Source organism: Myxine glutinosa, chromosome 10, assembly GCF_964187855.1.
Source record: "Myxine glutinosa chromosome 10, kmMyxGlut1.1, whole genome shotgun sequence".
NCBI classification, from domain to species: domain Eukaryota; kingdom Metazoa; phylum Chordata; class Myxini; order Myxiniformes; family Myxinidae; genus Myxine; species Myxine glutinosa.
The window spans coordinates 996,334-1,017,312 of NC_136270.1; the positions used below are offsets into that span (position 1 = coordinate 996,334).

General features: G+C 42.0%; 2 protein-coding genes across 3 annotated transcripts in view; one reads left to right on the forward strand and one right to left on the reverse strand.

The window, feature by feature from the left end:
* LOC137433495 (receptor tyrosine-protein kinase erbB-4-like) overlaps nucleotides 1-20,979 on the reverse strand; it is a 538,358-nt gene that overhangs the window by 206,515 nt on the left and 310,864 nt on the right. For both annotated transcript variants that reach the window (XM_078785237.1, XM_068125823.2), the window contains exons 9-13: nucleotides 16,497-16,623; nucleotides 16,295-16,368; nucleotides 15,877-15,967; nucleotides 8,155-8,357; nucleotides 5,024-5,156 (exon numbers count right to left, since the gene is read on the reverse strand). In XM_078785237.1, coding sequence (XP_078641363.1) covers nucleotides 5,024-5,156; nucleotides 8,155-8,357; nucleotides 15,877-15,967; nucleotides 16,295-16,368; nucleotides 16,497-16,623 — 628 coding nt within the window. The remainder of the gene's footprint in view (nucleotides 1-5,023; nucleotides 5,157-8,154; nucleotides 8,358-15,876; nucleotides 15,968-16,294; nucleotides 16,369-16,496; nucleotides 16,624-20,979) is intronic.
* The window catches only part of LOC144894123 (uncharacterized), a 554,169-nt gene that overhangs the window by 183,089 nt on the left and 350,101 nt on the right, over nucleotides 1-20,979 (forward strand). The window lies entirely within an intron of this gene.

Sequence of the window (20,979 nt, forward strand, 5' to 3'; positions counted from 1 at the left end):
ATTTTTAAGGACATTATTATGCCGAAAGGATTGTATGTTGGGGATCAACATTAAGAAGAATATTGGTAATTAGTGCAGGGTACATTTCTAATTTCGATTCACAAGGTGGTCTATTATTCTTTTTCGGAATTGCAGTCCACATTTAATTTCAGTACATGGATGTAATAAGTACAGAAGACTTCATGGCGGGGTGTTCAAGTCTCCAGCTCTGAGCTGTCAAGCAGTGTGAGGCAATGCTTAGAGAGCCAAGGCATGGTGATGGGATCACAGAGCTATGCAGAATATAATGAGGAATTCTAAGATAATGGCAATACTGTATATGACAAATGACAGTTTGGCAAGAGGATATAACGTAACGTGGGTCGGGCGAATAATGACCACATCTGATTTTATAAGCCTCGTATTCTGGCTTATGAAATGGGCTCAACTTTACTAATGCACTTTATTATTTTTTTTGTATACAAGATCGAGGCTGGTGTAAGACCTAAAACTTTATTAACCATGTGATGATTATAAACCATGTGATGGGTTTCTCTCATCTCCTCTTCCTGTTCACGCTGGAGTTCCCCAAGGCAGTGTTCTGGGCCCTGTGCTTTTTCTGGTCTTCATCAATGATCTCTCTGACTCTCTTGAAAATCCTCTCTATCTCTTTGCTGATGACTCCACTCTCTGCCGCTCCATTCCTCATCCCTCAGATCGGCAGTCTGCGGCCTCCTCACTCTCTGCAGACCTGGACAAAATCACAGACTGGGCAAACAAGTGGAACATGTCTTTCAATCCTGACAAATCTCACACACTTACGATGTCTCTCCGAAAATATCGACTGGACAACCCTCCCATCTACTTTCTGAATAATCCTCTCCAAGAAGTTCTGTCACTCAAGCTTTTGGGTCTCACTATCTGCCATGATCTTTCCTGGGAAAACCACATTTCCAAGCTGGCCTCCAAAGCCAGTCGCCGACTGGGCATCCTCCGTCGTGCGAAGTCCTTCCTTGGCACACCTGAGCTCCTCACCACATAAAAGGCTTTCATCCATAGCTCAATGGAGTACTGCTCTCCCCTCTGGGCTGGTGCTCCTGCCTCACACCTAGCTCGTCTTCACGCTGTTGAAACCAAAGCGTTCAGAATCATTGGAATCTCCCACGATGACGCTAACTCCGAGGGCCTTTCACTTACTCACCGCAGGCAGGTTGGTGGTCTTTCCGTCTTCTACCGACTCCTCTCCGGCCTTGCTCCCCCAGCTCTCTCTGGGCTCTGTCCCCCAAATACTCCTACAGGTCGCACAAGATCTGCCTGCAACCCTCTTATGGATAAACTGCCAAAATCAAGACTCTCTGCTCACCTTCACTCCTTCATTCCTCTTTTCTCCCGCCTCTGGAACAAACTCCCTCACTCTCTTCAATCCCACTGCTCCCTCCAGGTCTTTAAAACGGCTGTTCACCACCATCTCTTATCTTCCCCAATCCAAAACCTTGATCTTTTCTACCCCTGCTAATTTCACCCCAAATCCACTTTTTTGAGGTGACTTTTGACTTCTTTCCTGGAAGTCCTTGGTGTCCTTGCGTTTTATACCTATCCTGCCTCCCCCCAGGCCCTCTCCCTCCCACACATCTCCCGATGTCCCTGCTCTCAAATGTTGTGTTTGTGTGCTTCCTCCCCTTCTCTCCCCATCTTGTCGACCGCTCCCTTTTTTATATACTTTGTTTGCTTGTTTGTTTGATTTGTTTGTTTGATAAATGTTAGCTCTTTCACGAGCCTCGACTCTGTATACAAAAAATAATAATAATAATAATCTAAGTTCATACAAAAGTAAAAACATACATTAATTATTGTGTTCATGAGCTTGCAGTGAATACAACACCTATTATTAATGACTGTGTTACAGAACAAAGACATTTTGTCAGTGGTCAGATAGTGACAGTCTTTAAAAAAATAATTATCACAATAATAAAAGATAAATCTTGTGTTTGTGTTTGTGTGTGTGTGTGTGTTTGTATGCGTGTGTATATATATATATATATATATATATATATATATATATATATATATATATTGTTGCGGATATGAGGATTGTATTTTTTTTATTGTGTGCTTTTTTATTATTATTGCTTGATTCTGGCCCTTCCTGCCTCCAGTCTGTTGTATAAAGGTCAAAGGGCGTCCCGGTAGTTAATTCCATAAAGCATCCATTGAAGGACACTATAATACCCTTTTTCAGTAGCTTATATCCTTATTATGTGTTTTAGGGTAAGGCCTTGTCTTCCATTAAAATGACACTCCATTGCACCAAGTGAAATAGATAGATTCCCTTCATGCTTCATTCCCATTCCCAAAAACCTCCATTTCCCCTTTCGTCAATTGCCATTCGCATTGCCAACTACAATTGCCGCCATTAAACATGTGCTCGGGTTGGGGAAGAAAGGCGTGCCCGCCCGTCGTCATCAAGGGTGGAGCCAGAGGGTCGCGCGACCAACCAGGGCCGAGGTGAGCACACCGATGGGTGTGTCATGAAGGCCGGCGGCTTAATCGCCGGAGGTGTTATAAAAGCGTGCGCGCAAGAGTGACCAGGGCTGAGCTGCGTGGTGAGGTCCATGAAAAGAGCTGAGTCGTCAGAGGAAAGCTGCGTAGAGAAGTTGCGAAGAGAGAGCTGCGTAGAGAGGTCCATGACATTGACAAAGAGAGGTCCATGACAAAGAGAGGTCCATGACAAGAGTGGCGGTTGCATCCACAGCAGCTTGAGCCACCGAAACTGCATCTACAGCAGCTCGAGCCACCAAAACTGCAGCCACAGCAGCGTGGGGCCTGGACGGCAGTTTGGAGCAGGGCCGCGAAGGAACGGCGGCTGCCCAACGAGCCGATCGTGCTGCAGGACCAGTTGGACCTCCCTATCCCGCCAGCCATCCACCTGCCATCCCTATCATCATTCCCCGTGTAAGTGTGTTCGTAGTCTGTCTTTTGTCTTGTCCCTGGGAATAAGTTAAGCCTGTTAGATACGCGAGTAATTTTCACTGTGTCACCTGCTTTTTCATGTCCCCTGTAAATAACCGTGACTGCTCCTTTTGCTTGTGTGTGTAAATAATAAATCCCGTTACTCTTCTGTACTCTTCTTCTTCCTCTTTACATTCGGTCGCTTTAGAGTTTTCCCTCATTGAATATCTGTGGCGCGATACGGCCAACTTTCGAGTGAATTGGGTGAATCGGGGAAACTGTTAGGTCGCGGTGCCTCCGCTCGGCAAACATACCATCCTTAACCGCGGACTGTAACAATATATATATATATATATATATATATATATATATATATATATATATATATATATATATATATATATATATATATATATATATAAAAATATACTAGCTTGTCTCGGCTCGCTGTGCCTCACCACGCGTCGTTACAGAGGAACGGGCTTATTCTAGCTGAGGATAATGACTGTACCTGTGTTGCTGTGTTGTCATGATTTACACCAATCATAATACAAACAATTATTTTGCACAAATGTATTTGTTGTGTTTGTGATATTACATTTTTATAGGCAATTCAGGTTGAAGATTTAGGTTGAATGTTTTTTTTTCAAGAAAGGACCCCTCAGCACACACATAGGGGAGGGGTAGGTGCAGACTGGAAGTTTGGGACGATTACACCTCACCCCCACGTAATTCAAAACACCTCACCACCAAGTAATTCAAAACACCTCACAGCCATAAAACAAGTAATAAAAACACCTCACCACCACGAAATTAAAAACACCTCACAGCCATAAAACAAGTAATAAAAACACCTCACCACCACGAAATTAAAAACACCTCACAGCCACGAAATTAAAAACACCTCACCACCAAGTAATTCAAAACACCTCACCACCACGTAATTCAAAACACCTCATCACAAACCAATTCAAAACACCTCACCACCACATAATTAAAAATACCTCACCACCACGTAATTCAAAACACCTCACCACCACATAATTCAAAACACCTCACCACCACGTAATTCAAAACACCTCACCACCACGTAATTCAAAACCACCACCACATTATTAAAAACACTTCACAATCACGGAAACAAAAGTTTGAGGGAGTCGTTAAGTGACAACACAGACACTGCCCAGATGTTTAGATATATAGATAAATGACTGTACCATTTAATGATAAGATAATGATAAGTTGCTGTTTTGTCATCGTTTAAACCAATCATAATTCAAACAATTATTTTGCACAAATGTATTTGTAATATACGTGATATCACATTTTATAAACAATTGAAGTGGAAAACTTAAGTTGTAAAAAAAAAAAATTCCAGAAAAAATTCCCCAAAAAAATATATATATTGGAAATTTTTTGAAAAACAATACGCTTAGGACATACCAACGGGAGAGATATGTGCATACCAGAAGTTTGGTACGGTTTCACAAAAGTTTGAGGGAGTAGTTCAGTGACAACACAAGACAAGACAAGACAAGACAGACGCTGCACAGATATATATATATACACACATATACATACACAAAATTATGTTTATAATTTTGTTCTACTCGGAGTAACTCGCATTTTTGTGAGCTGACGTGCAGCTACGTTTTGGGAGTTGAAGGAGATATTTATTTTACAGTGATTTTTCATGTTTATTTGTATTTGATTTATCTCACAAACTCCAGAACTGTTTCATTCATATTGATGACTTGCCATCTATCATTCATATTGATGACTTGCCATCTATCATTCATATTTGTGTATCCCACAGCATGAAAGTTGAATTTTGCAACTAAAATTACTTTTGTCCCATTTACATCATATGTAATTGTCTGGACGTAATACTAAGTAAATAATTACTAAGTAATAACTTAGTGGATTGCAAAAGCTAACTTAAACTTTCCTTTCATTCAAATATTTACATTGTCATATCGTAAATAACTTTCAATTTCTTATCTAACTCACCTATTCATTAATAAATAACGAGGGTGTCAGGGTTGGCTCGAGGGGCGATTGTGGAATGTGATCTTATTTCCTGTGTGTGGCCTACCCCTCTGTGATGAAACACGATTCTACACAGCTGCGGCCTCTTCGGAGGTGGCGACAGGTGATACATTGCTTCGGACCGGGTCCCCAGCACCCATTTGAAGAGCACATGGGATCACAAACCATCCCTTCTGCAGCTGAAACAAAGCGGACATGAGGAATATCGTTTTAAACCGAGAAAATTCAAGCATCAAAAGTCAAAGTCAATTTAATGTATGCTGCTTGAAGCAGGTTTTTGATCAAAATGATTCCCTTTCAAACGATCTGTTTTGTTGTAATTAAGAGGATGGTACAGCACACAAACAAATAAGAGGTGGTTGTGGAGGGGAAAGCACAGCTAATGGAACTTCTGGGGGCTTAGGAGGGGTAAAGGTAGTACAGGGTCAGTGGGAAAGTGAGTTATTGACATAAACTGCACCTTCCTCACCACAACGGGGTTCAGGTCAATCAAACCGGAAAAAAGAATACTCCGGGAGAGACAGCGAGGAATTGGGGACCTCTTTGGGATGACGGATTCTGTTGGGCAGATAATGTCAAGTTCACCAGTGGCAGCTTGGATTGAGAGATCTGTCAAATTGGAGTGAAGACCTGGGATGTTGGAGGTCCATGGAGTTAACGATGGGAAAGGAGGTGTTGTTGGCAAAGAGAGGGAAAGTTGAAAGTGGGTGGGATGCTGGGGAAGTAGGAGAGGGGTGGGGTGCTGGGGAAACGGTAAGGAGCAGGACACTGGGGAATCAGAGAAGGGACAGGATAGAGGGGACGAACAGGGGCCTGGATACAGGGGAAGAATAGTGTGGCTCTGATGCAGGGGGAGAAGAGAGGGGCCTGGATGTAGGGGAATAAGAGTGGGGTCGAGAAACAGGGGGAGAAGAGAGGTGTCGTGTCTCAGGGGGTTGAAGAAAGGGGTGGTGAATCAGGGGTAGAAGAGAAGGGGTTGGGACGGAAGGGAAGAATAAAGAGGCGGGGACGCAGAGGGAGAAGAGAGGGCCGGGATGCAAGCGGAGAAGAGAAAAACTAGGACACGGGAAGCAAAGTGAGGGTGGGATTCAGGGAAAGCAAGGAGTATGCAGGGCATGAAGGAATAAAGTAGGGGCCAGAAGTGAAGGAAGTAAGGACAGGTGGGGGTGAAGGAAGCACAAGAGGAGAGGTATGAAGGAAGCAATGAGGGTAGGGTATAGAGGAAGCAAGGAAGGAGAGGGCATGGGGTACATTGACACGAAAACTGGGAACGCCAAGCATGGGTTGGGTGGGGAAGCCTGAGTGGGTGGAGGGGATCGATTCCAGGTATAAAGATGAGGAGGGTACCAACACGAGGGAATTTTTCACCATCGTCCCACACAGAACAAAATGGCTTGGCTTTGAGGATTCCATAGGTGGAGAGACGAAGCGAACATCAGGATTTGGATGGCAATGCTGATTAAAGGCACAAAAAATACATTGCTGTAAGATCACGATGGTGGATGAGGCATGATTCTATGATTCATCCAGATTGAGGTGGCGTAGAATGCAAAGCAGACTGGGAGAAAGGTATTTGGAAGCAAGTATGTGGGAGGATTGAACATTTAAAAATTGCCTTTTTAATTGAGGATTAAATTGTCCTCTGCTGGTTATGGCAGGGATTTGTAATTTGTTTTTGGTGCCGGCGATAGCTCGCCTACTCTTTGTGAAGGACACCATTGGATCTTTAACGCCCCCCAGCCCCCCCTACAAATTCTGGCAGATGCCCATTTAACGTCCATCCGAGGGACGGCACACACAATGATGAATCACCCTGCCTGTGAAACACCAGGATGACGGTTTATAGCTGGGTGGGGATTCAAAAATCATGCAACTACAAAATTCCCATTTACAAACACTTCTCCATCCATGCAAGTATACATCACATCAGATGTTCTCAGCATAATGTACAGTTGACTGTCCGTGAGGTTTGGTCAAAGTAAAAGAATGACTATGGAAAGCATCTGAAAATGCAAAGGCCGTCAGTGGCCGTTTGTATTTAGACGTCTTCTTCTTCCATTGCGCAAAATAACGAAAACAGTTTAAAAAAAAAAAAAAAAAATTGCTGATTTTACGCAACCTTGACCTTTTTATCTAAAAAACAATCGGCCTGTAGCTTTTGATTGGTGATCCAATTCAAGTGACCCAATATGCAAATTATTTAAATTTCAGGTAAATCGGATGAAATTTGGCGATTTTACGCAACCTTGACCTTTTGACCTTATTATTAATTTGCCTTCTTCATATTCTCATAATAAAGTTTTGTTGAAAATTTGATGACAAAACTCAAATGGTAAATTTTAGTTTCACGTCAAATTGGATGAAAATTGATGATTTTATGTGATGCTGACCTTTAACCTTTGGAGAAATTTATTAATTTGCCTTCTCCAATTCTTACTATAATTCACCAAATGTCCGTCTGTCCGTTCGAAGGTACCGCAAAAAGGGCTCAACTGATCGCAACGATATTTTGGGTGGGTATTCCTGGGACCCCTGGGAGTAAAATAGGCTATATTGTTTTTCCCATTTTTCCAATTTTTCCCAATTTTCCAGTTTTTCCAAACAGGATGGAATAATATTTACCGATATGAACAGTGATGTGGCTTTTATTGAAATTCTACAAATACTGTTTCGATTTTGATGAGAATTATGAACCTGCCGCAAATGCGGTGACGGTTTCTACTTTCTAAACGTGAATTCGCGGATCGCCATATGCAGATTCGCCATTGACTGGGTATGGAACAAACGTACCCGTTTGTTTGCCAACGGGTACGTTTTTCATGGAAGTCCTTCACGAACTTGCTGTTCATGTCTCACGTGCGACTGAAGGTGCTACAGGAATGTGGAATTTATTGGTTTCATGCTTTAGCATTCGCCGTTTCTGCATTACCTGTTTGGTTCTGGCCTCCCACCTGTGCGTAGCACGGGTACCTCACCAGTTATCATATTAAAGCCTTGGTGAAAATTTTATGATAAAACTGAAATGGTAAAAAAGTTACGGACAGACACAGACACAGACACACGATTGCAAAACCCCGTTCTCCTGGGCTAATTAATATGAATCGCTAACATAACATTTCACATGCATTACAATGTATATTTCGAAAACCCCAAACAGTTTTAAAAGAAGGAGCTCACTGCAGTTGCTGGATGGTTTGTTGGCAAAGTTGAACGACGATTGCTTTTTCGGGTTTTTAAACACCATGTTCCAGTTGATGGTTTGGTAGTAACACAGGTGACTGTTTCCCTTAATATAGAAGTTTCCAGCGCTGATTTCTTGAAGTGAAGATAAACTCAAGGAAGTAATGTGGGTAATACTTGCCACCAAAACTGAAAACGATCTACAGGGAGTGAAATCGGGCAGAATGAACAATATCAGGCTCATCTGTGTGGAACATGATGCACAATGACCGAACCAGCCCATTTGTGTTGGTTTGTTGGAGCATCTAATTGCTGGATCTATTTGGTGACGACAATACAACATTGCACGTTATTCCTTGAGCAGGAATTGTGAAGATAATATTGTGATTAACAATTGAAAAAAATCACAAGAACTTCAATCCTCATGAAGGACACAGCCCCTGACCTCAATGTTAAAAACCGGATGTGTGGATTTTACATTTAAAAAGCTAAATAGCAAATTAAATTAATAGATAAAAATAAATAAATGTGGAAAGGAAAAAGGTATATAAATAATAAATAATTTATGGTGGTTTGTCCGCAGCGGTGATCCTGGAGGACAGGTCTAAGGAAAAAAAGGTACAGGACACTCAGACACGGGTCTAGCGGTTGGCTGTAGGCCCCATTGTCCATTGTGCGGTCGTAAGACCCATTATGAATATGCATGTAATTGTGGGAGTGTACTTTGGTACATTTTAATTTGTATATTTATATCTTTTAAATTGTAGGATTTTGAATGCATGTTATGAAATCGCCAAGATAACAACAACAACAACAACAACAACAACATGCATTTTAAGGCCATTTTCCCTGCTAGAGCGGGGGTTAGACTTGCGGTCCCCATGACAATCTTCTCCATCTTGCCCTATTTTCTGCATCTCTCCTTGTTAAACCCCCTTGCCCGCATTTCTTCTTCCACCACCTTTAGCCAAGTCTTTCTCGGTCTTCCCCGTCCTCTACTTCCTTCTACATTCATTTCCATCACTCTTCTCAACCAGTCACTTTCATCCTTCCTCAACACATGACCAAACCATCTCAACCTGTTCCTCTTCACAGCATCAATCACAGGCTCTCTTCCCATCATCTTTCGCAATTCATCATTTGTCTTCCTCTCTCTCAACGATACTCTGCACATCCATCGAACCATTCGATTTTCCACCCTTTCCAACCTTCGTTGCTGCTCTACGTTCATTACCCATGTCTCGCTCCCATAAATCATAACACTTCTCATACATGCAGCATACACCTTTCCCTTCAGCTTCAACGACACTCCCCTCCTCATCAGCATGCCACTCAGTTCCCAAAACTTCTTCCATGCACATCTCACTCTAGCAACCGTTGCCGAGTCTGATCCACCTTCTCCATTCAGCATGTCGCCGAGGTAGCAAAATGTTTTCACACCTTCCAGCTTCACGCCGTCTCCAAGATCCCACTCAACATTTCCTCCATCTGCAGCTCCCTCTGTGCACACCTTACATTTGAATGTAGCTGCCACACTAGTTAATGACCCTCTCAGACCACTACATTTTTGATAAACCCACTCAGCGCACATTGTACATTGAATGGAGTTCACTCCGACACCCTTCCTGCACACAGCACAGGGCCACTTCCCAGTTCTTTCCACCTCACCACATGCTTTACCACTTGCCATCACCTTCGTCTTTCCGATATTCACCTTCAGACCTTTTGTCTCCATACATTCCTTCCACTTGTTCATCTTTTCCTTCAGTCCATCCATGCTTTCCGCAATCAAAACCAGATCAGCTGCACACAACAACTCCCACGGTAAACCCTCCTTTACGTTCTGAGCCAGCACCTCCATCACAGCTACAAATAGTAGTGGACTTAGTACCGACCCCTGATGCACTCCCACCTTCACCTCAAACTCACCACTGTTCCCGTCCATCGTCTTTACAGCTGTGCGCGCTCTTTTGTACATTGCCATCACTACTCTGATCAACCATTCCTCCACTCCTAACTTCCCCAATGCCCATGTCAATACTTTGCGTGGAACCCTATCGAATGCTTTCTCCAGATCAACAAACCCAAGAAACAACTTCTTCCTCTTCTCCATGTACTTCTCCTGCAACTGCCTCACAATAAAAAGCGCGTCTGTCTTTCCTCTTCCTGGCATTAATCCAAACTGCATTTCGTCGATCTTCACTTTCTTCCTTATCCTCCTCTCCAACACCCTTTCCAATACCTTCATTCCATGCTCCAATAACTTTATCGCTCTGTACGAGCCACACTCCAGAGGGTCACCTTTCCCCTTGTATAGAGGGACGAGGGTACTCAGTTCCCAATCCACTGGAATGCGGCCTTCTTTCACCACCAGATTACAGATCTCTGTCATTCTCTTCACACCCCAACTTCCTGCTGTCTTCAACATATCTCCCACAACTCCCGTCAGCCCTCCCACTTTTCTACTCTTCATTGCTTTTATCGCTTCAATTTTATCATTGCTTTTATCGCTTCACTTTATTGTATAGAGGTTGAGTACCAGTTCACTGGTAATTCACTGCTTGTTCACTGCTTGTCGTAAAAGGCGACAAAAAGGGTTGGCGGCAGGAAGGGCATCCGGCCGTAAAACATTCATTCAAAAAGGGGACCGAAAAACAACAACAACCACGATCCCCGAAAAAGGCCAACCCCCGCTTTGCGGGGAAAAATGGCCTCTAAATGTGGTTATTTTTATATTTTTATATTGCTTTTATCGCTTCCTCAACTTCCTTCTCAGTTATCTTCACTGCTGGTCCTAAAACTGGGTTACTCTCTATGTTGCCATCCCATTAATTCTCTGTATTCAACAGCATTTCCATATATCTTTTACATCTTCCTTTAATTCCATCTGGATCCACAACGATTTGTCCCACTTCATCCTTCAAGCAACTCACCCCCATCACATCACACCTCTCTTTCGCTATCTGCTTTGCAATCCTGAATACTGCTCTCTGACCCTTTTCGGAATCCAAGCGTTCTCCGAACATTTTCCTACATGCCTCCTGCGCCTTTGCCACCTCTTTCTTTGCAGCCTTCTTGGCTGCCTTATAACTTTCATGCTCTGCTTTTCTGTTCCCGTACCCTTCACCTTCTGCCACTCCTTGAACTTCTTCCTCTTCTCATCTATCCTCTTTCCAACTTCATCATCCCACCACCATGTTTCCGAGTGCCTCGGTGGTCCTTTTGGCCATCCACGTACCTCACCAACGGCTCCCAACAGACTAGCTTTCATTGACATCCAACCACTTTCAAGCTCAACCACATCATCCTCTACCCTACTCAGCCTCTCTTTTAATGCCTCCCTTACTGTCACCTCTTTCAACCTCCACACCTTCATTCTCGGTTGGTACTTCACCCGCCGAGCTCTCCTCGCACCTTTCACCCTTATGTCCCAGACAACCAAGTGGTGCTGTGAAACAGCCTCCTTCCCCGGGATCACCTTTGTGTCCCGGAGGTGCCCCCTATCTCACCTATGCACCATCAGGTAGTCAAAGGTTGTCGTCGACCCACCTGACGTGTATGTAACAAGCTTATTATCCTCTTTCTGGAACTGAGTATTACAAATCAACAAATCAGCTCCATCAGCAAACTCCAAAATCCTTTCACCTTCTCCATTTCTCACACCATATCCGTAACCCCCATGAACTCCCTCAAAACCATCCATACTCCTTCCCACATGTCCATTTAGGTCTCCTCCTACCACAACAACTTCCTCATCTTTCACGTTTTCCATCAGCTTCTCCATCGCACACCAGAACTTGTCCTTCTCTTCATCGCTCCGACCAACCTGCGGAGCATATCCCGAGATGACGTTCACCAAGAGCTTTCCAATCATCATTTTCACCATCATCAACCTATCACTCACTCTAGTCACACTCACCACACTGTCTACAAACTCCTCAGAAAACAGGACACCAACACCATTCATGCCCTCCAGGCACCCTTGCCACACAAACTTGTATTTCTGTCCCTGCCTACCCTTCACCATTCGCACACCACTTCCCTTCCATCTCGTCTCTTGCACACAACATATGTCCACTCTTCTTCTGACCAATACTTCCACCACTTCTCCCGATCTCCCTGTCATTGTCCCTACATTCCATGTCCCAAACCTCAGCAACCGATCTCCACTTCGGGCTGTACCCTGCCCATATGTAGTTGTAATTGTCATGGTTCTCTTTTTGAGACAATGTTTTTATGGCCGGATGCCCTTCCTGACGCCAACCCTCTTAGTCGTCTCTTATGACATGCAGGGATACGGTGTACCTATTCTAATCCAGGGTATACACTGGGAAACGTTTCAAACATGTAAATTCTGGGGGGGAGGGGAGCATCACAGCTGCGGGGGCCCCGTCAGCTCCACGCCACGGCGGCCCGGTCAGCACCACACCACGTCGGCCCGGTCAGCACCACACCACGTCGGCATGGTCAGCACCACACCACGTCGGCCCGGTCAGCACAATCTTGGAAGTCTTTGTGAAAAACACCATGGGATCTTTAATGTCCTCCAGCATCCATATGATGGCAGACAGATCCTCCAGCTTAATGTCCTGTTTCGGCTGAAGTGTGTCAGGGATCGTCATGCTGGTGCATGCAGTCCGGACGCGGCTCCGGTGTTGGCGGGAGGAAGGCTGCCCGGTCATTGGCATGAACCAGGCGTCGTGCGCCCTCGTTCGCACGCTGCTAAACCAGCGTACGCTGCAGTGGGAAAGCCTCGCTTGTACGCTCGGCACTCGCACATGAACACAGGGGAGGAGAATCGTCAGCGCTCCACCGTCTCTCCACCGTCCATCGTCACCCAACAAGCAAGGGTCTAGGGTCAAGAACGCAAGGGAAGTCCAGGGCAAGAGGGATCCAAGGGCAAGATCGCCAAGATCTGTACAAATAAATGTTATAAAATAGAAGGGCACTCGGTAGAGCGTATACCTCCTCCAGGATGAACAGTTTACGCTTTCAATCCCACTGATAGGGTGGATCTGGATCCAGACCTGAACCAAAATCGAATTGGGTTGTTCTTGTCATTTAACGAACTTATCCACAAAGTCTTATTATAATCCATGCACAACTTTTTGAAATATCATGCTATAGGTATATTGTGTTTCGCTCCATTTCTCAATGGTGAAGAATCACTTGTAAAAATTCTAGCCTCCATATTCGGATTTGGATCTTCACCAAAATCTAATCAATTCGCCCTGGTCACACACCCAACCTGCCTACCAAATTTCGTCTGCATCAGTCTTCAACTTTTTGAGATATCCTGTTCACAAACAGACAAACAGGCAGACAGACAATCAAACAGACAGGGGTGAAAAGATTAACCTCCGTCCACCTGCGGTGGCGGATGTAATCAAAATGAAATGAGAAATTGCTAAAGTACAAATCAGTGTTAGTGCAGTTTTGAAGACTGCATTCCATCATCACCTTTTTGTCAGACACTTAATCTTGTTTGAAAATAAAAAAAATGGGGGTGATTGAACGTATTTATCAACGTTTACATCACTCCCATGTGATAAGAACCATTATGCCACTGCAGTGTTGTTCACTGCTGCTTGGTCTTATTAACGGATGTATACTGTTGTCAGGATGGGGATGTATACTGTTGTCATGCTTGCTGCCTTTCGCTTTTTTCAAATATTGTTCATCATAGTACTGAAAAAATGGGACAAATGGCGTCTCGGGAAGGTATGAAACGAGACGTGGGGTATTTCATTTAAAAAAAACAAAAAACAGGACACATCCTCAGCCTGATGGTGATGGTAAAGTGTTTGGAAATTAAATATACAATTCAAGTTGGTGATAGTAAAGTGTGCGTTTATAAATAAATAATTCAAGGTGGTATCTTGATGGCAGTGAAGGTAAAGTGTACATTTATAAATAAATAATTCATGGTGGTAAGTTAGTGGCAGTGATGGTAAAGTATATAAATAAATAATCCAAGTTGGCATGTAGGTTGTAGAATGGTAAAAGGTATATAAATAAACTAGTGGGGTCACCCGTGGGAATCCCACGGGCATGGACGTGTGTGACATTTGGACATCTTGATTTAGATGCTGCACATTAAATTTTACAAAATGGTTACTGGCAATTCATCAGATCCAGAAATGGTGTAATGAACACAATTTATTTATTTCACATAATATGTGACCCCTCATGCCTCTCCACCTGACACTCTCCTCTCTCCACCCTCATGCCTCTCCAATCCCACTCCTCCTCACACTCCCCTCCAATACTTCCTCATACTCCTCTCCAATCCCTCACTCTCCTCTCCAATCCCTCACACTCCTCTCCAATCCCTCACACTCCTCTCCAATTCCTTACACTCCTCTCCAATTCCTCACACTCCTCTCCAATTCCTCACACTCCTCTCCAATCCCTCACACTCCTCTCCAATCCCTCACACTCCTCTCCAATTCCTCACACTCCCCTCCAATCGCTCCTCACTCTCCTCTACAATCGCTCCTCACTCTCCGCTCCAATCGGCCCTCACTATCCAACTCCTTGCTCCTCACTCTCCAACCCCTCGCTCTTCACTCTCCAACACCTAGCTCCTCGCTCTCCATCCCCTAGCTCCTCACTCTCCAACCCCTCGTTCCTCGCTCTCCAACCCCTAGCTCCTCGCTCTCCAACCCCTAGCTCCTCGCTCTCCAACCCCTTGCTCCTCACTCTCCAACCCCTAGCTCCTTGCTCTCCAATCCCTAGCTCCTCGCTCTCCAACCCCTAGCTCCTCGCTCTCCAACCCCTAGCTCCTCGCTCTCCAACCCCTTGCTCCTCGCTCTCCAATCCCTAGCTCCTCGCTCTCCAATCCCTAGCTCCTCGCTCTCCAATCCCTAGCTCATCGCTCTCCAACCAAATAATCCAAAGTGGTATTTTGGTCATGGCGATGGTGAAGTGTGTATAAATAAATAAATAAATAAATAAATAAATCAATGAGGAAGATAGGAAGTAGAATGCTAAAAATGCATATAGATAAATAAATAATTCACGTTGTTATAGCCGTTGTAGATTCGTAAAAGTGTATAAGTAAATAATTTTAGGAGGTATGTAGGTTGTTGTTATGGTAAAGTGAATAAAAATAAATTAAGAATTAAAAGTTGTGTGTTGGCAGTGGAGATGGTAAAGTGTATATAAATAAATAAATTATAAATAAATAAATAATCAATCAATCAATCAATCAATCAATCTCTGTTGTGCATTGGCAGTGGATGATAACTTGTATATAAAGAAATAATGGTTCCTGAAAGCAGACACAATCCTGTACTATTCTGTCCGGTTAAATATTTTGAAGAATTGCCAAAATACAGAAATGACATTGTGTGTCCCATGACGTTTGTCCCCAATCACAAAATCATTTGACGTGCCTCATGCCCGACATTATTGCATTACATGTGCTGAATATGAAACAAATACGTCTAGTCATTTTCGAGTTGAGGCTCCGGGCGGACGCACGGGACCCAAAGTGTAAGCCCCCAGCAGGGCTGATACCCGATTGGGGGCTAAACACAAAAGGGGACAAATAAGAAAAGGGAAGCTGGGCGATCAGGAGGAGGAGGAATGGGAAGGGAGAGGAGGCAAAGCAAAAAGAACGTTTCAGCACAATGACTTATGAACAATCATGAGGTTGAACAATGTCTCATGAAATAGCTGAGAATATTAAGAAGCCTTGAAATGCTGCACGCATACCTTTGCAAAGCTCGTCCTCTGACTGTGGTCAGATTCCCAAAAACACTCAGATCCGTCAGGTTTTCTGGCCAGGCTTGGATCATCAAATGTCCTGTGGTGTCAGAGGGCATCATCCATCGTTTCCTCAACCCACCATAGTAATTCTACGATACTATGAAGTCTCATCATATAAAGGAGGAATGAGCGTTTACCACAGAAAAAACTACCACCATTATTAGCACCGTTTTCATCAGGGTGGTGATTGTGAAATGTATGACCATCACCTTTATCATCATCATAACACTCATCACTATTATACTTTGTAATTCAATTGATCTATCCAAAGGGAATACGTTTGTTTCTGAATTAGACGAGGACAATTTCACCCAATTTTATTACGATGCAGCATGAAAAATAAACTACCTTTCTGCAGAATTACCTGTAATTTCCTTCATGCTGCGAAATACTTTCAGCTTCTCAGGATCAAGAGGAGGGATTTTCATGTATTCATCACTGGGGACGAACAGAGCAATCCATATAATCAGTTTAATCCTCGCACGGGAAGCACTGATGACGACTCATGGCAGACACTGGCAAAACATTCATGAGTGTCTCGACATGATGAAAAACGTTTGCCTTACCCATTAATTCCTGTCAACAGAAAAGCAATGTTGCCATTTATCTTGGTGCAGTTTGCAAACATGTGTATGTTGCTTGCATCTACAGTCTGCGCGTTGCTCAAACTCCCAGTACCTAAGCCGTCACAAGCTGTAAAATAAACACAGCAGAAACAGACACAAGTTATGAAGAGGCATTTGAAACTTTTAGGAAGTAGATAGCGATAATGGACAAAGGTATTTTTTCTTGCACCTTTTAATAAAGTGTCAATGAGTTTGATGCACATTTGTCCTTCAAACTATCTGTGGAAGTAAAATCTAAGTATTTAGATTGCTTCTTCGGCCACGCTTCGGGTGCTTCGATGGGTCAATCATTGTCGGCGAATCGTCAGCCACGATATTGGGAATTCAAACACAGAAACAGATCATAATTCCTGGCGATGTTCGGAGGTGGGAATGGGAGTGGGGTGAGGGGTTATACCAATTCTCGAAACCACATTAACAAATAAATGGAGGGCCGCACAACACGGACCTTATATCCAGAGGTGGGTTGACGCAAAGGAGGATCAAACATTTGGTTAACAGCCCTATTCCCTTGATGATCTGCTCAAACTTTGCATCAGGCTGGCATAATATTCCTCTGCGACCGTTCTTTCATGACGCTGAATGTCAATTGGCAGGTTTCCATTGGTGCCACACATTATTGGGCCGAAAATATGTTGATGGCGACGATCCGTTGCAATTCGATTGCTTGGATTCCTATTTGGTTTCAGGATCCTAGTGATGAAGCCACATTTCATTGCAATTTAGCAATGAAGTTTGATAAACAGTTTGATAAACTCGTGACGTGATGCCAACTACTGCTGTGTCAATCGCCAGTCCTGAGGTTTTTGGGATCCCTTCTTGCTCAGATATTGAACATGCCACCATGTGTTCATGCATTTATTTGGTGCAGGCACCATGTTTGCATTAAAGTTTTGACACCACAATGGTCAATTCTTCCAAGGCGCACAATTGTATGACACAGCAAACTTTTGGGTTAAATAACAGGAAGCAAGAAATTATTTTGTGTTCATATGTGTTCATGCATTTATTTGGTGCAGGCACCATGTTTGCATTAAAGTTTTGACACCACAATGGTCAATTCTTCCAAGGCGCACAATTGTATGACACAGCAAACTTTTGGGTTAAATAACAGGAAGCAAGAAATTATTTTGTCTGCCAAAAAAGTCCCAAAGTACACTTCGATGATACTAATATTTTGATCTCCAACAGATGTCAGGCCAAAATGTCTCGCAAAATGTTTTTCTTTTGTTTTGTAAATATATTTTTTCTCAGCCATTTCTTTCTCATTTTTTTTCATTTATTTTCAATTTTTTGGTTTAAATTTTTTTTTTTTCATAATGTTCCATTTTTTTTTCCTCAGCCAATTGTTTTAATTCTTTCATCTTTTTATTTTTTCATTTTTTCCCCAAGTTTTCATTTTTTCAGTTTTTTTTTTCATTTTTTTTTCAGCCAATTAATTTTATTATTTTTTTATTATTTTTTCATTTTTCCCATTTTTTTCATTCTTTTTTTATTTTATTTTTTGATCAGCCATTTCTTTTTCTTTTTTTTCATATTTTTCCAGCAATTTTTTTTTCCAGACAATTTTTTTTTCTCATTTTTCATTTTGTAAATTTATCATCCATTTGAGGAAGAACTTTGTCATTCATATTAATTTGCTTTAGTATTACTAAATCAATACATTTTGTAGCCTATGTTCTAGTTCCCTGGTTACCACTTGAACACATAATGCCATCTACCCCTCATATTTTTGTGTGTCCTGTAATTTTAAGTCCTATTACATTAATTATTTGGATTATATTAAATGCTCACTTTCCAAATGAAACAATGAATCAAGCAATGGAGATTTAAATTTGCAATAACCTGGTGCCAGAGAGAAATTATAGTTGTATGTGAGAAATTATACTCTGATATTGATTCAACAATTTGTAATTCACGTTTTCGACAATTATATGCATTTCATAGAAAACTAGAAAGAGCAATCAGAGATTGCAGACCCTCGCCAGGACGTGTTTTCAGTGCTTTTTTATTTATTTATTTTTGTATACAGAATTGAGGCTCGTGAAAGAGCTAAAACGTGAGTTTAAAGGCTTTTGTTTAAAAACAAATATGGCGGCCGAACTACGTGACCGATGACGTCATCTTTTTTTTCTCCACCCATTCATGATGCTCAAGAAATTTCATCTTGATTGGATGAAGTTTTGTACTTGTCGAATTATGACATCATAATGGAGGCACCTATGACATCATCATTAACATATGGTATTCCACATAGAGAATTCTTTACAATGAGCCATGTCTCAATTTTTTCTATGCAGCGCTTTCGGAGATATAGAGGTGCAATTTTTTTAGGTATTTCCAAGATGTCGGCCGAACCACATGACATATGATGTCAAATTATCATTGAAAAAATTAATTCCATTCCAAAATTTATTCCAAAATTAATTCCAATTAAAAGTTTCCCATTAAAGTCAATGGGATGGAAATTGATGATTTTCTCAGATGAAAATTTGATTTTGGAAGTTTGACCTTGAATTTACCTTTGTTTGACCTCAAAAATAGTTGGTTTCCCAATTCAGTGAAGCACTATGTAAATGCTGTAAAATTTTCAAGTCAATCGGATGAAAATTGACGGTTTTTCAGATGAAAATTTATGATTTTGGAAGTTTGACCGAGAGTTGACCTTTGACTTTTTGACCTAGAGTTGAAGGGAGTGAGAGGGCTTGGCGGAGGGGGGAAGGGGGTGAGAGAGGTATAAAACAAATGGACACTGCGAGGACTTCCAGGAAATAAGTCGGCATTTCAAAAAGGTGGATCAGGGGTGAATTAACGGGGGTAGAAAAGATGAAGGTTTTGTATGGGGGAAGATAAGAGATGGTGGTGAACAGCTGTTTTAAAGACGTAGAGGGAGGAGTGGGATTGAAGAGAGCGAGGGAGTTTGTTCCCGAGGTGGGAGAAAAGAGGAATGAAAGAGTGAAGGTGAGCAGAGAGTCTTGATTTTGGCAGTTTCACCAGTAGATGGTTGCAGGCAGATCTTGTGCGACTTGCAGGAATATTTGGGGGACAGAGCACAGAGAGAGCTGGGGGAGCGAGGCCGGAGAGGAGTCGGTAGAAGACAGAAAGACCACCAACCTGCCTGCAGTGAGTAAGTGAAAGGCCCTCGGAGATAGCTTCATCGCGGGAGATTCCAATGATTCTGAAAGCTTTGGTTTCAACAGCGTGAAGCCGAACTAGGTGTTAGGCAGGAGCCCCAGCCCAGAGGGGAGAACAGTATTCCATTGAGCTGCGGATGACAGCCTTGTATGTGGTGAGGAGCTCAGGTGTGCCAAGGAAGGACTTCGCACGACGGAGGATGCCCAGTTAGGGACTGGCTTTGGAGACCAGCTTGGAAATGTGGTTTTCCCAGGAAAGATCATGGCTGATAGTGAGACCCAAAAGCTTGAGTGACAGAACGTCTTCAAGAGGATTGTTGAGAAAGTAGACGGGAGGGTTTTCCAGAGAGTGAGGAGGCTGCAGACTGCTGATCTGAGGGATGAGGTGTGGTGCAGCAGAGAGTGGAGTCATCAGCAAAGAGATAGAGAGGATTTTCCAGAGAGTCGGAGAGATCATTGATGAAGACCAGAAAAAGCACAGGGCCCAGAACACTGCTTTGGGGAACTCAAGCCTGAACAGGAAGGGGAGATGAGAGAAACCCATTAAGGGCCACACGTTGACAACGACCGGAGAGGAGGTCCGCAAGCCATAACACGACATAACAATACATACGTATATATCTATATATCTATATATATATATATATATATATATATATATATATATATATATATATATATATATATATATATAATATGTATATATATATATATATATATATATATATATATATATATATATATACATATATATATACATATATATATTTATATATATATATATATATACATATATATATTTATTTATATATATATATATATATATATATATATATATATATATATATATATATATATACACATATATATATATTTATATTTATATATATATATATATATATATATATATATATATATACATATATATATATATATATATATATACATATATATATATATATATATATATATATATATATAAATAAATATAAATAAATAAATAAATAAATAAATAAATAAATAAATTAAAAAAAAAAAATATATATATATATATAATTATACTGTATATAGTTATGTCGGTTAGGTAGGCATATATAGATGTAGGTAGATCTGTATAGATATCATGCTTCGTCTGTCATGATAGGGAATCTTGATGTAATAAGTTCTGTTTGCCCGGTTTGTCGGATCAAGTGTGTATCTGTGATTATACGAGGATGATCCGGTGATAGGTAGAATAGGGACTAAGCTAATTCCCCTGTGTGTCAGACCTGGTGATCATTCCTTTGTCC